The following is a 15,641-nucleotide window of genomic DNA, read 5'->3' as shown; positions in this document are numbered from 1 at the left end:
CATACACTATTAGGTAACAAACTCAAACAAATAAATATATATCAAAAATTTGCAAGACTACAGAGAAAAATGTTGACAACATTCAAATAACTGAAAAGATTTTTGTTCGAATTAACAGGTCAATGCTTACTTTTTGTGTAGGACAGCTGATATCCAGTAATTTGTCCATTCTCTTCTGTGGGTCGACCCCATTGTAACAAGAAGTGGTGTGAGCCTCTGACCAAAGCTACCAAAAAACTGACAGGTCCAGGAACTAGTAGAAGTAGGAAAAAATTGTCAAAATCTTACAAAGCTAACATTTAACTAACACTAAAGTAAAATAAAGTTCTCCTTTCAGACCTTGAGATCTAGAGGGCAGATGATGTTATGGTTATCTGTTTCTTTGTCCTATGGTTAAAGAGAAGGGTGTCATGTGGTCAGCACAATGACTAGCCATCTTTACTTTCCCCAACTAAAGTCAAAAACTAAAAACTAAACCCATTAAAGTTGGTAGGTCTCAGGGGCACCCTAAAAATCCAGAAATTCAATATCCCAGCCTTCACTGAGATTCGAACCCAGTATCCAAGGTTTGGAGGTCAACCGCTTATGCACCCCCCAATCTAACACTTATAAATCAATAAGAAAAATAATGCAAGATTCTTGTGTCAGAAATAACTCAGGAAAACAAACAAAACTGAGAGCTGTTGCATATAACATTAACTGAATAAGTATAGCTTGTCACCTTCTTGCTTCAAAGAATACTCTTTGTCTTAAAATAAAATCTCTATACTAGCTTTATATATTTTTGAAAAAGCTTATTAAATAATTAATACATAATACATTTGGTAAAATAATATTTGTTGTAATTGTTTTCATTATGACTTTAAACAAATTAACAGAATGAATGCTCTGATAAAAGAACTATGCCTCAAAACCAACAAGAATTTTTTTTATTTAAAGAAAGAAACATTTCCTACAAAATAATTTTATTTTTTTACTTTTAAGTATAAATATTTTACACATCAGAATAAGAAAAACAATCAGCATAAAATAGCCCAAATTTAAAAATATTGCATAAAAAAATTGTATATGCATAAAGACCATAAAATATTAAAAGAAATGTAATTGGGACCTTATTATAGTTCAATCACAATTAGTTTATTTCAAAATAACATATTCTCAAAGCTTTTAAGGGGGCTAGTGGAAGAAACATGATAAAATAATCCCTATTGGATTCAGCTTCTAGCAAAAAAAACAAAACATCAGCTGTTAACACATATCAGATTTTGAAAGACCCACCTCCTTCGGGTGTTGTAAAGTTGACCATGTTACTGCCGTTAGACTGAAAGTTTTTATTGATGACTACAACTTCAGCCTCAATTTGAGAAAATGATGGCAGGTTGGCCACAACTCCTCTTACTTTACCATCTCGTCGACGGCGTCCAGAGGCAGGCTCAGCATGAATGATGTGGGCGTGCAGTGTGGTTTCTTTCTGGCCACTTTTCCAAAACTGGATCTAAAGTTATAAGAATAAAATTATTAATACAAAATAGGGAAGAGTCCATATATTGATGAAATAAAAAGAAATTACTTTAGTTCTATAAACAAGTTTTACTTTTGCTATATAGTTTTTATTTTTAGACTTTTCCTAAGCCAATTATTTTTTTTTTTACATTATAAGCAAAGAAATATTAAAATCAAGTAAGTAGATTTACATTAGTTTTGTCATAGTTGGAGAAAAAGAAAGCTGCTCTATCAGCTAGCCCTAAATATGCATGAACTGTGATAAACTCTAACTCAGCCACTCCAGAAGTAGAGTTTCCTATTAGAATATATATATATGTTTCACTAGTTTTAAGCAACATTTTAAAGCTAAGATATTCCATATAACAAATCTATGGAAATTATTAGATAGAAAGAAAATGTAAACTTCACAATAAAGCACAATATTTGCTGAAAGAGACTTTAAATTTTAACTATAGCCTAACTTTTAATTTGTATTTACTATGCTATTATGCCATCACATTTGACCTACTTTGTAACCAGAGAATTTGCCCCTGATCACATTGGGACTGGTATCAACAGGATCCCACCTAAAACCTGCGCTGGTAGCAGTCACATTCACATCTGGGTCAAGTTCAAAGTTTTCAGGTACCACAAGAGGTGCTGGGGTTAAAAAGAAAACATTTCTATTACAGTTTAGAATTAATCACTCAGAAACAAAATGATTCAGATTTATTTAACAAATCTGAAATTCTTCTACTCTGGATTATACTAATGAATTTCTTAATATTACAAAAGACAAGATCTCTTTCACAATGTTAGTTACAAAGTACCAATGTTAAGTTCTAATGATTTAATCCAAAGGTTGATTGAAGTGGCAAACTCTAAGAAGCACAGAGAAATCCCTGGCCTATATGCTTCCCAAGTTACTTCAAATTTCTCTTGAATATAACTCTTTGAGCTAGCCCATATGACATCAATGTTCAGTTGTATTTCTCTAAGAAAAAACAAACAAACAACAAAACAAATCAATAACCTGCTTCTCCAGAAAAGCCTGTAATTGTCTCTGGTATAGCCATGGAGATTCCAACTTGGTTGACAGCTTTAACTCTTATTTGATACGGCCTGGAAAGGAAATTAAAAACATATAATTGAAATGATTCCCTAGTAAAATCTGGAAGATATTGAAGCACTAATGAAGCCATTATTATCTTTGACATACTTGTAAACATCAGTGACTGGAATTTTAATTTCTGTAGCTTTACTATCTCTCACTTCATGCACCACAAACTGTTTATCATCTGGACCTTGTACTTCAACTTGGTAACGAAACTCTGGTCCATTATGGTCCATTTCATCCATGGCCTAAATGGAATTGAAGGTAACATTTCTTGTAAATAATGGACTATACTAGGTCTAAAACAAATGTTTACAAAACCCTGCAGTATTAATATTTGATATCTAAATGTGACATACAGACTTAGCCCAAACATGTAGGGTCATCAAGAGAAAGAAAAAGAAAGCTGCTCAGCTAGCTCTAAAAACAAATGCATAAACATGCACAAACTTTGACACTCCAGGATTGGCTTGATTAGTCACACCTTCAGTGAAGTCCATTAGGAAATCAGCGCCCTTAGCCTGTTGATTGTTAGAAAGGCTTTTATCCAACAACCAGGCCTGGACATGGGGCTCTTCACCCCTGACCTGTCTGAAGTGACGGCCATAATGACTGGGCAGAGGGTCGTCACACATCCACCAGCTTCTGACACATCTCAAGACAAAACCAAAACCAGTAACTCATTTGGATGCATCCTTTGTCTCCAGAGATAGAAGAAGCCATATAGGGTCATCTAAAAAAAATGGCTAATAGGAAGAAACAAGAAATGAGTAACTTACATTCCATTTAACAACTAGAAAACCAGTCTCTTGCTCGTCCGTTGTCACACCATCAGGGTTCTTGTCTGGCACACCAAGAGGAGTTGAGCACCAGCCTCCAGTTGGCAGACTTGGCTCACTGATGCCCATGGCATTCACAGCCTTGACCCTGAACTTGTACTTGACATATGGGGACAGATGAATGTCAGCATCCAGTGCTGGGTGTGGGATGGAGGTGGCAGTCTTCCAGACCCCAGGCTTGTACTCTGTGGTGTACTCCACAATAAATTTGATCATGTTGACAAAGTTTCTCATCTTCTCGTCAAAGGTCCACCTCACCTTGGCCTTGTTGGCATCACAATCTTCCAAGGTCACATTATAAGGTGGGTCAGGGACAGCTGAAATAAAATAGAAAGAAAGGTTCATGTCAAAACATCCAAAAGAGTTTGAACTTTCATTAAGTCAAAATCTGTACATTAGTAATCATTTTTTTCTATTGGTAACTATCTGCAGCATTTAAAATTAGTGATCAGTTACATTATAGGTCTAAAGAAATTTTAAAAATATTAAAGCAGCTTGTAAAAGTTGGTATCAATTTTGCATTTTCAGTCATCAGAAGCATTAGAAGTCCTTCAAGCAAAAGAAGTTAAATTGATGTATTTTGTGAGTCAGTGGTTCATGAGAATGTTACAGTAGTATGAATGTCTAGCTTCTGTTTCCCCCAAAACTAGTTTAGTACCAAGATAGCTGAAAGAATTCAGAAATATCCCAAACATTTAACCAAAAAAAAAAGATTTAAGTAAGACAAAGACACAAAAACTAAAGACAGTATGTCATATAATGAAATGAAAATGTCCAAACTTATTTATTCTACTTACTGTGTATTTTGTTGACTGCTACTTACCTTTCACCTTGAGCTCAGCCTGAGCTGTTGCATTGTCCAATGAGTTGTAAGCCACACAGGTGTAGATGCCACTGTCCTTACTCTTGGTGGAGTTGATCTCCAGTGTCCCATCCGAGATCTTAACGTGTTCATCAGCCTTGATCTCCACTCCATCTTTCAACCAACGGAAACTGTTTAACAGAAGACAAGGCAAACTTTATTGACACAGGAGGAATTCAACAATATTCACAGTATGAAAAACAGAAATAAACAAACATTACACACCACTCTTTAATGATACAGGGCAATTATTCCACTAAAGTTGTATGATATTTTTTTTTAATTTAGCTACACAAGCACATTTAATCTTAAGAAACAAGGCTGCCTAATCATGTCCTATTCATCTAAGACTTGTATTTAGGTGTCTTTACATTTTTGCATTACAATGATCTCAGAATTAGCTCTCAACAAAGGATAAGCATAACCTAGAAAAGTTTAAAAGAAATTTCATAAAAGATAAACAGCAATTTGCATATGCACATTAACATAAAAAAATACAATTTGAAAATGTGTACAGAAGTTCACTTAAAGGTTATTTGAAAAAAGGCAAAGAAAGTTGTATTACTAAAGAACTATTTATATCATGGCACTTAGTTCCATAATAAAACTAAGGGAATGATATTGCTTAGCAAGGGGCCATCTTTCCCACAGAATTTATAAAATGTTAATTAGAAAAATATACTATTTGCTGCATTTAATTTTAACATAATAATAATAATAATGCTTGTCTTCAAGTCTGTGGATTAATGAGGAATGCAGTATTTCCTGTGGCTATGCAGCCTCAGTTGTGACCTACTAATTTTAATATATATATGTATTTAATATATAAGAGATTTTTTTTGGAAAAAAAAAGATTTATTGTATTGATTTAATTATCAGCAACAAAATTTGTCCATCTAAATGCAGACCAATATAGATTGTTTAGGGTACAATATAGCAAAGTTGTAAGGTAGAATTAACATGTATACCTGACAGTTTCTTTGGGATCTGTTGTCGCACCACATGTAAATGTGGCAGTGTTGGGAAAGTCCACTTCCGTATCCATGGGAGCATTGACAATCTTGGTTTTTTCTTTAAGAAATATTGAAAATGTATGTGTAAAAGAAACTTACAAATACAGTGAAACCTTGTAATATGTTACATGGAAATAGTCAAGCTTTTGGTTTTCTGAAATGATTCTAAAAGCTCTCACCCTTACCTACCACTTTATCTGACAGCTTAAGGTAAATGTACATGACCTAAGTCAATTTAAAAACCTATTGCAAATGTTTTAGTCCATGTGTTTCTGTTGGGACAGGAAAGAGAGGAATGTCATGGCCTCTATGTCTCCACCATTTACCTTACATTAAATCAGCTGCTTAAGTGTAATCTGGCAATATTGTTATCCACAAGCGTCCCTTTAGTTTTACCAGTTTAAACAAGAAATTTAGTCTAACTGTAAAACAGTGAGATAGATATTTAAAAAAAATGGATTTAAAAATTATTCTTAAAAAGTTTTTATTTGGAAACTAAATGTCCTTTACTGCTAGATCTTCCTTTATTGTCAATTTGTATTAGAACCAAGATTACACACTGGATTGTAGGGCTTATTGTTTGGATTGAACATGAGCTGGAAGTAGGTTTTAGAGTCTGATTAGTTTAAGGATTGAGTCCAAATATCAAGTAATTATGAAGTATATTTAATTCATAGAGTTGATCTACTTTCAGCTATTTTGAATGCACTATAGATAAAGGAATTAGTCCCATGAAACATGGTATTACAAGATTTCACTGTCAATCTATTTTACATTATTTAGAGAATATGTTTATTAAGAAAACTTTGTTATGAAAACATCAATAAAACATTTAAATACCAATAATGAATGGTCTGCATGTATATTCATAAAAAGACACAACTAATCTAATAAGAGAATAAAAACATCTTGAGTTCTTTCAAGTTTGATTAAAAAAAAAAGCTTGCACATTAATAGGCTCTGTTCCAATTAAACAAAAAACTAATTAATTAACAATTTTATATCAAAATACACCTAGAAAAATTATTTAAAATATGCTGACTGTATACAAGCTTTAAAATACCTCATTTTATGAAATAAATTTGTTTAGAAATTGTAGGCATCTTATATGTTCACTATCTTAACAGTAAGTGAATATTCTGTTTGTTTTACAAGTTTCAGGAGCTCCTTCTGAAATGATTATTTTTCCTAGTCCAGCCCACTGCAGAATGATAATGATTGTTTTGTATACTGCAATACATGTTTTGTATCTTCCCGGAAAAAAAAAAAAACCTGTGTAGATTAGCTTAAGCAGTGTTACATAAATTGTGTCAACTGTAGATTAGCAAATATATATTTATGAAGTGAAGATGTAAGCATTAAGTGCTTTACACTGCAACACATAAATAAACAAAAAACTTAGTACAATTGCTTTTGATAGTTTAAGCTTGTGTAAAGCTGACCAACACCAACTGAACTGATGCTTCCATCACCAGGACACACACACCTTTGACAAGCTAAACAAAAACATAGAACTTTGTCACCTATAAGATGACTTCTACAAAGTTATAAACTTTAATAAAAAAAAAAAAAATTTTGTCTTTTTACCAAATTTAAAACAAAAATGATTTAGGGAGTAAATACTGCCTCAAACCTTCCCAAGTTTTTAAAAAATGAAAAAAAAAATGTATTCTAAAGATAGATGTTCTAGCTGCATCAACCCAATTTAAATACTAAGATACTAAGCAATGTTATTTAACTGAGTCTACAATTTAATTATCAACCTTTCAAGTCTTTCATCTTTATCAATTTATTTTATTCTCTTTTATAATTATTGTAGAATTGTAAAATCTCATTGGGAAGCTTGAACTTGGCTACCTATGAAGGGGCTCGAGGTTCGACACCTGACTCGAGCAGAGCTGTTTTGACTGAGAGCTCAAAGGCAGCACAGAAAAAACTTCTCCCAGATACCCCCTCCCCCACAAATGAGATTGGATCATAGCGCTCTGAGCATGCTATAAGCATGAAAGTAGCGCTATACAAAAGCTATAATTATTATTATTATTATTGGGACCGCAACCATATGTTCATATTTATACAAAAAGAAATTTGCTTTATTAAAACTCAAAAAGCATTTAGTTGTTAAGTATCACATAAAGCTGGTGAATTTAAAAAAAAAAAAAACTAACTAAAAGTGATCAAATAAAAGTGTGTGTAAAAATATTGAAATAACGACAGTGTAGGAACAGAAGTTAATTCTTACCCACAACTTAGATGTGAATTGAAAACAAGTGTCAAACAGTTCAAAATAAAAACAGTCTGGATACAAGATTTTGTAATGCATGTGTGTTGGATGATATTGATAACACATGACCACACATGCTGATACATATGTAGCAAATAAAACTAAACCAACTATAAATATACAACAGAACCCCTAAGAGTACAAGTTAGTGAATTAAAAAAAAGCAGTGTTACAATGCATACCCAGCATTGAAATTGGAACGAAATAAAAGACAAATCTTTTTAAAATATGATTTTTATTGATTTATTTTTATTAACAATATATTTAGGTATAAACTGCTTAAAATCTGACCCACACAGCAGATATTCTTAAATGGATTAACAATAACAATGTGAAGGCCATATTGTATTTGTATTAACATAAATGCTTAGTTCACCAACAGCATATAGAACTTACCTCTAATTATTACATCTGCTTCTGCCTCCACCAAGCCAAATTTGTTCTCTGCAATACATTTGTAGCGGCCAGAATTTTTTGTGCTGGTATTCTATTTATAGTAAATAAGAAAAATATAATAGACACTTATAAAATTTTTAATACATTAAAAACAAACAAAAAATGTTTAATAAAAATCCTATGTTGTTAAGAGTCTGTATATCCAGGGTCACTTCAAACATTGCACAACTGACACATACTAATCAAAGAACTTGACAACTCAGAATTGAAAACTCAGACTCAAGATAATGTACTTCTTTAATGATGAGCATATTCACAGCCCAATACTGTGAGTATTTGCTCAGAAAAGAGAAGTTCTGTTGTAGCCCTATGCTTCACTGGAAGTCAACAGGAACAAGGAGCAAAGAAGGAAGGATATTTAGTTAGAGGTCTATATCTTGTCAATATGTTACAGTGAGGGTTATTATATGCACTAAATGTAGGGCTACATTAAATTCTTAAACTTGAGCAAGGATTATGTTTCCAATGGAACTGAGATGCTAAGGAAAGATATAAGGTAACACATACAAAAACCATTTTACAAACAAATAGAATTACGATAGGTGCCCCATGATGACATGCTAGCTACTGTCAAAAAAAAATGCAAACTAAAACTTTATGCCAGTATCACAATGTCCTCATGGCTAGCAAAGATCTTCCTTCAAGGAAAAAAAAGAAGAGACAGACAGAAAAAGTGATGGGGAAAAAAACATCAAAGAATGGATGGGCCTGTCATTAAAAGAGATTCTATCCAAGGCAAAAGACAGAGTGGAATGGAGAAAGACGCTCAACATTCAACAGACTAAGGAACAGGTGAAGATTCCTTTAAAAGCGTATTCTCAGCACATCTAACTACAACTTAAATGCAACTAAAACTCATGTCTATACAACATAACAAGGGAATAGTAACATTTTGGTTTGAAGAAGTTGAAAACTTTTTGAATATGAATGAAAGCTCTATGACCTAAACTTATATGCTCTATTAACAGCCTACCTGAATGACTAGATCTCCTGTATCTAAGATAGTAAAGTGACTTCCTTCCAGGAGTTGTCCACCTTTGTACCATATGACCTTGGGCTTCGGTTTGCCAGATACATGACAGGTCACTGTAACTGTCTGGTGCTCTGCAGCTATTTTATCCACTGGAGGTCTCTCAATGAGAGGGGCTTGAGCTGAACATAGACCATTCATTATGTAATGAAACTTTTTGAACATAGACCATTCATTAAATAATGTAATGAAACTTCTCACGTTAATATTTACAGTTTATTTTGTCCCCACACTGTCCAAAAAAAAAAAAAAATCATTGAAAGGCTGCAGGCTATTAAATGCTTGACATTTGTGAAATTACTACATTATTTATTTGGGAGCCTTTTATTTCAAATTTATAAACACTTAGTAGCTAAATAGAAAAGAATATAGTTGGAAAACCTAAATGATCTCAGATAGCCATTAATATACATTTTACAGGGCACAGAATAGAAAAAAGTTCAAAAACTGAAATGATCTAAGGTAACATATTATAAACCAGTAATGCCCAATTATTTTCAGTCTGACACCAAATAATTTTCACATTCTCCGGTCATGAGCTGCATAACCACCAAAAATTAGTAACATCACAGTCACAGGGTTTTAAGCATTCTATAATTTTGAGAGGCTAAGTGCACTTGAACTTGGCTTGGCTACCTATGAAGGGAGCTCGAGGTTTGACACCGGACTTGAGCAGAGTTGCATTTACTGAGCACCTAAAAGCAGCAAGGAAAACCTACTCCCAGATACCCCCTCGCCACCACTGGTAGACAAATGCGCTCTGAGCATGCTATAAGCCTGAAAGTAGCGCTATATAAAAGCCATAATTTATTTATTAATTTAAGTAGTTATCCATAATCATAGTACCTACCTTCAACATACAGATATATATCAGACCAGATATACCCGTGAATGTTGGAAGCATTGCACTGTATAACTTGAGAATCATCTTTATCAAGTTCGGAGAATGTCATTATATTGTTGTTAAGTGACCTCTTTGGGTTAGGCGCCAAATCTGAGGACACAGAGAAACATAGTTACTACTTGATATGCATGATGAACACTCTTGAAATGATACTGAAGTCTAGAAAATAGAATATTGCATTTTAGATATATTTATGAACCTATTTCAACTAAAAAAATTTAGACTCTGTGGCCAACAGTTAACGAGGGTGTCATATGGCCAGCATTAACCGCCCTTACATTTCCTCAACTAAGGTCAGGTACCCATTAGAACTGGGTGGACTCAGGCGCACAAAGATCTGGAAATTAAAAATCTCAGTCTTCACCAGGATTCAAACTCGGACCCGGTTCAGAAGCCAAGCGTTTTACCGTTTAGCCACAACGCTCCATTTCAAAGTAAACTTAGCCAGAAATGTAGTTTCAGAAAAAAAAATGTGGAAGTTAAAAATAAAAAATGTCCATAATTAATATGAGCAGCATTTAGAAAATATAAGATAATGAACATTATAATTGATTTTTGTTTCATTTCAAAAACTGTACAAATTCAATGTTTTTACATTTGTTTTCTGGTGTCAGAAGCATTCTGTGGATCATCAAATTTAAACAAATTGAAAACCAAAGTCTAGTCACATTCACATTAGTATATTTAATGTTTTCAAAGATGAATCAGCAAATGAAATCCAGTCAGTTTTGAATACTCAAGACAAAAAAAAAAATTAATTTGAGGTTTTAAATAGAAGGTGAGATAGGCTGCAGCTGAACTGTTTCTTAAAATCAAGGGTTAGGGTTAACAGTTTGTTGGCAGTATCTTAAGGTCAGGCCAACTAACAAACTTTTAAAATTCTTAAATGATTCTAGTACTCCATTAGTGCTAGGGTAATACTTGCTAAAATGTAGGACATGACATGGTGACTGCCAGTTTGTCTCATTAAAGTTCATTTACCCCTTCATCCCCAAAAGTTCATAGACATTATATGGTTTCTTATAAGATTGACAAATATATGAAAAAAAGACCTTCATATGGTCTGCCATTGATAAACCACTTGACTGTAGGTGCAGGATCACCAGTCACTCCACAGTTGACTGTTGCAGTCTCATCCACTCCAACCACAAGGTCTTGTGGATTGGACTCCCATTTAGGAGCAGCTGAAGAAGAAATTAAAAGTGACGTAACCATTTCACTTTCATCTAAATGTGTTGAAATAATAAAGATCTAATTTAAATGACGTGTGTGAACAACGAAATAGTTAAATGCCATGTATATATCTGTTTGTAACCTTATCAATTTTTAATAACTTGTAATACATTTTTAAGAGCACTCTAATGACCTTGGTGTTTTGGACAGGTACTCAATCTCATGTCTGGGTAGGGAATATATATATATATACACTTTATGTAGCAAATCAAAAAAAATGTTACAAATAAACATTTACAAATAAATTCCCTCCTCCAACTTCTAATTAGTATATGATTTGTAGTCAACCGTATCTCTCATTAGACATTCAGGAAATTGGTAAACTAGAAATTATTGTAGCACCAAAACACTACAGGAAATTGGCCAGCTAGAGCTTATTGTAGCACCAAAACACTACAGGAAATTGGTCAACTAGAGCTTATTGTAGCCCCCCTACACTACAGGACCTACAGGACTAGTAATAATGTGTATAGAGACTTAATATTTACCCTGGACTCGTAGAGTAAACTTTCGCCTGACTGGCTCCGGAAATAATTTATTCTTGCCCATACATTCATACTCTCCTGCATCTACAAACTTAACATCATTGATGATCATCTCATGATTCTCTACAGAAATTCTGTTCTTATCCAAATGTCCAGTCACTTTAGTCCAGGAAATCACAGGCAATGGTCTGCAGATCAGATACACGTCATCATAACAGTTTCATACAAACATAACATTTATATCAATACCAATACCTATATCAAATACAAATATTCCAAATTATATCGGTGTTAATGTCAGCATAAAATATAAACATTAAATTAGACAAATCAGTGGACTAGTTTTGATGATCTGGACCTAGATTTACTACCCAACACACACACTTTATGGACTAAGGTGTCAGAAAAAAAAGCAAGGCCAAGGATACTGTCAGGCGCTTTCAGGTGTCTAATGCCAATGACCAAACGGAGGTAACACTTAACTAAATCCAATAACACCGGAGAAAGGCCAAACAATCAATATAAGTTGGTCGACGCTGCTACTGAATGTCGAGCAAGAAGTTTAATAACAATGAAGGGAACCATTGAATGTCAGATATATATATATATATATATATATATATATATATATATATATATATATATATATAAAGAAATATATTTTTCTCCTTTCTAAAACAAAACAAAAACCTTGTTAAGTACAGGAAAGTGGGTAAGTAAAGTTGTTTCCCTTCAGATCTTAAGTCAATGGAATAGACGAAATATTTTTCATTGGGTTTTCTGAAACTAATGTACGTCATAAACACAGCCCCACCATAACAAACTTATGCTATAGACATAGGTAAAAAAAAATAACTTAGATCAGAAAGAGACAGCTAAAAACAAAACTAAATTGTCATAGACACAGCTACATAATTAAAGCTTACTCTCCAGAGAAGATACATTTGAATCTTGCTTTCCCTCCTTCCAGCACCAGTGTGTTGTTGTCAGATGTCCAGATAATGTTCACAGCCATCTCAGAAACTTCCCCTAGAGTTTTGATAGAGAGCATGATTGTAAATTGCAATACACAATGAAACTGTTCCAACATTTATAATAAAAGACTCACAAATACATTGATGTATCAATTGTTTCTGTAAAAAAATAGGAAGAAGAGTTGCTGATAAAAGACCTACAAATACAAAGTTGAACTAATTAAAAGATGCTCAGGGATTAGGAATTGAGATTGTTGGACTTAATGGTTTGGTGTTTAATCCATCCAACATCATCTTATGCATGATTGTGATAATTTTGATCAACAAGATTTTTACTAATAGCAATATTCAAAATATACTACTTAAAGTAGAATTGCTAGGGATTTATTTATTTATCTATTGTCCATTTGGTACATAAGAGAAAAAAGTTAATAAATGAGCAAATTCTCATAGTATACAAAATTGAAATGAACAGTTTCATATATGACCTTAATAGACAAACTTTAACAAGAAAGACATACAAAAAAAACAAGAACAAAGTTTATATTAAGTGTAATAGTATTATTTGTTTGGATCAGGCAATGATGTTTGAAATAGATCTAGACTAACAAAAAAAAATCTGTGATTAGATATAATTATACAATTGTTTTCGTTTAGAGAAATTTCATGCTTTTAGCTTTCTCAATGCGCTATGATCCTATCACTTGACTGGATCAGTTGGTATAGGATGGAGGACCGAAAGAAGGAGGTATCTGATTGAATGTTACAGTGATCCTTTTTTAAATGCATTTTATATCTTAAAAAAAAGTTGTAAGACTTCAATTCGAACTTGAGGGATCAAGCAATAGTCATCTATTGTTAGCTACAAACTACATTACTCTCTACACTAAATATACAGATCACTATTTCAACTTATACCACCACATCAGTCAAGTACAATGTCTCTCCCTTGATCGATGTGAAACAAAATGATTAATTTCCAATAATTAATGAAATAATTGGTTAATTTTTTAAACGATTCTTTTTTTGTCAGTTTCGAAAAATAATTTTGCAAAATTCCAGCTTGATCCAAGATTGGGTGTGGGAGAAATAACTTGTACAAACTTTTTATCAGGCAGACAGAAATGTCTCCCAATCTCAGGTACAGCTTTGTTGGTGCTGGTGAACATTTGTAACATGAGACATTTGTAAGTCCAAGAGCACTATTGTAGCACTCTATGTAGCTAACATTGAGTCCAAGTAAGGCACATATTGTGAGATACATTTTATTATGGAATGGGAGGTCTGATAAATACCCAATTATATTTCTTTTTAATTACAAATGAAACATTTTTAGTTAATCCATCATTTTACATGAAAATAATTTAAAACAAAATATTCTTAAAGAAAAATATTCTTAAGAAGAACAATGCCAAGAATTCGTACCACAAAGTATGAACTATTCAAATAAGAAATACATGAACTTACTGCCCATTGCTTTGACCTGTTTATCCTCTCCTTTGACAATAGATCTAGTAGGTCCATTCTCTGCCACACAGACATACAGCTTTCCATTTTGTTCATCATCCTCATTTACACTGGTAATGTGAAGGTTTCCTATGTAATATAGCATAGGTAATATCAGCACAGGTAATATTAGCATAGGTAATATAGAACAGGTAATATCAGCATAGGTAATATCAGCACAGGTAATATTAGCATAGGTAATATAGCACAGGTAATATCAGCATAGGTAATATCAGCACAGGTAATATTAGCATAGGTAAAATCAGCACAGGTAATATCAGCACAGGTAATATCAGCATAGGTAATATCAGCACAGGTAATATTAGCATAGATAATATCAGCACAGGTAATATTAGCATAGGTAATATAGCACAGGTAATATTAGCATAGGTAATATCAGCACAGGTAATATTAGCTTAGGTAATATCAGCACAGGTAATATCAGCATATGTAATATCAGCATAGGTAATAATAGCACAGGCAATATCAGCATATAGTAATATCAGCACAGGTAATATCAGCATATGTAATATTAGCATAGGTAATAACAGCACAGGTAATATCAGCATAGGTAATAACAGCACAGGTAATATCAGCATATAGTAATATCAGCACAGGTAATATCAGCACAGGTAATATCAGCATAGGTAATATCAGCATAGGTAATAATAGCACAGGTAATATCAGCATATAGTAATATCAGCACAGGTAACATCAGCATAGGTAATAGCAGCACAGGTAATATCAGCATAGGTAATATCAGCACAGGTAATATCAGCATAGGTAATATCAGCAAACAAGTGTCATTATTAAAATCCACATAGAGAGCTGAGCTCCTGCGGACAAGTTCTATGAGAACTAATGGGCTAAATGTACCTTCATAGTCCATAGTGACTCTTTGACTCAGTGGCACATAGTTGAAAGCTGTGTCTGCATTTTCATCATTGTAAACAACTTCATTGCTTGGGTTGGCTAGAATCCATCTCACTGTGGCTTTAGGAACACTACCACAAAAATTAGAAACAAAGTTCATTAATATAATATTAATTAATTAAATATTAACCACAATCATACTGTGACCACATAGGGAATGGAGAGAGAGGCCATGGAAGTTTAGCTTGATAACTGAATAATTTGATGGAAAAGTGTCTATTAAAGGAATAATCTCTTCAAAATATAGTCCTATACAGATAATCAAACTACCAGCTAATCTGACCAGCTGCTAAATCAGACTGAATCCTTAAGTAGAGAAACAGTTCCTATTGAACAGTATGGTTTTATCATATGTACTGTTAATCATGGACCAAACTGATCAAATTCTGATGTGGTCCCATCAACCAGATTTGGCTGTACTATTTATGTGTGTTAAATATTCTTAGGCCCAACATTTCAATTTTAACCATCACCCAGAACTTCATAGTTTGAATCAGAGAAAGTGAAGTAACAAATAGTAAAA

The 15,641-nt window shown here is 33.1% G+C and overlaps 1 protein-coding gene across 5 annotated transcripts in view; it reads right to left on the bottom strand.

Annotated features, from left to right (window-relative positions):
- The window catches only part of LOC106053155 (neuroglian-like), a 104,164-nt gene that overhangs the window by 25,292 nt on the left and 63,231 nt on the right, over positions 1 to 15,641 (bottom strand). For all 5 annotated transcript variants that reach the window (XM_056025306.1, XM_013208652.2, XM_013208668.2 and 2 more), the window contains 16 exons: positions 15,062 to 15,189; positions 14,147 to 14,275; positions 12,632 to 12,734; positions 11,709 to 11,893; positions 11,040 to 11,171; positions 9,934 to 10,077; positions 9,027 to 9,205; positions 7,994 to 8,084; positions 5,269 to 5,371; positions 4,262 to 4,431; positions 3,379 to 3,755; positions 2,705 to 2,847; positions 2,519 to 2,607; positions 2,015 to 2,145; positions 1,279 to 1,495; positions 131 to 253 (listed from right to left, as the gene is read on the bottom strand). In XM_056025306.1, the coding sequence (XP_055881281.1) occupies positions 131 to 253; positions 1,279 to 1,495; positions 2,015 to 2,145; positions 2,519 to 2,607; positions 2,705 to 2,847; positions 3,379 to 3,755; positions 4,262 to 4,431; positions 5,269 to 5,371; positions 7,994 to 8,084; positions 9,027 to 9,205; positions 9,934 to 10,077; positions 11,040 to 11,171; positions 11,709 to 11,893; positions 12,632 to 12,734; positions 14,147 to 14,275; positions 15,062 to 15,189 (2,444 nt within the window). The remainder of the gene's footprint in view (positions 1 to 130; positions 254 to 1,278; positions 1,496 to 2,014; positions 2,146 to 2,518; positions 2,608 to 2,704; positions 2,848 to 3,378; positions 3,756 to 4,261; positions 4,432 to 5,268; positions 5,372 to 7,993; positions 8,085 to 9,026; positions 9,206 to 9,933; positions 10,078 to 11,039; positions 11,172 to 11,708; positions 11,894 to 12,631; positions 12,735 to 14,146; positions 14,276 to 15,061; positions 15,190 to 15,641) is intronic.

The sequence above is a fragment of the Biomphalaria glabrata genome, chromosome 4 (assembly GCF_947242115.1).
Source record: "Biomphalaria glabrata chromosome 4, xgBioGlab47.1, whole genome shotgun sequence".
NCBI classification, from domain to species: Eukaryota; Metazoa; Mollusca; class Gastropoda; family Planorbidae; genus Biomphalaria; species Biomphalaria glabrata.
The sequence above is the reverse complement of the archived record's forward strand: the minus strand, read 5'-3'. Positions and strand labels throughout refer to the sequence as shown.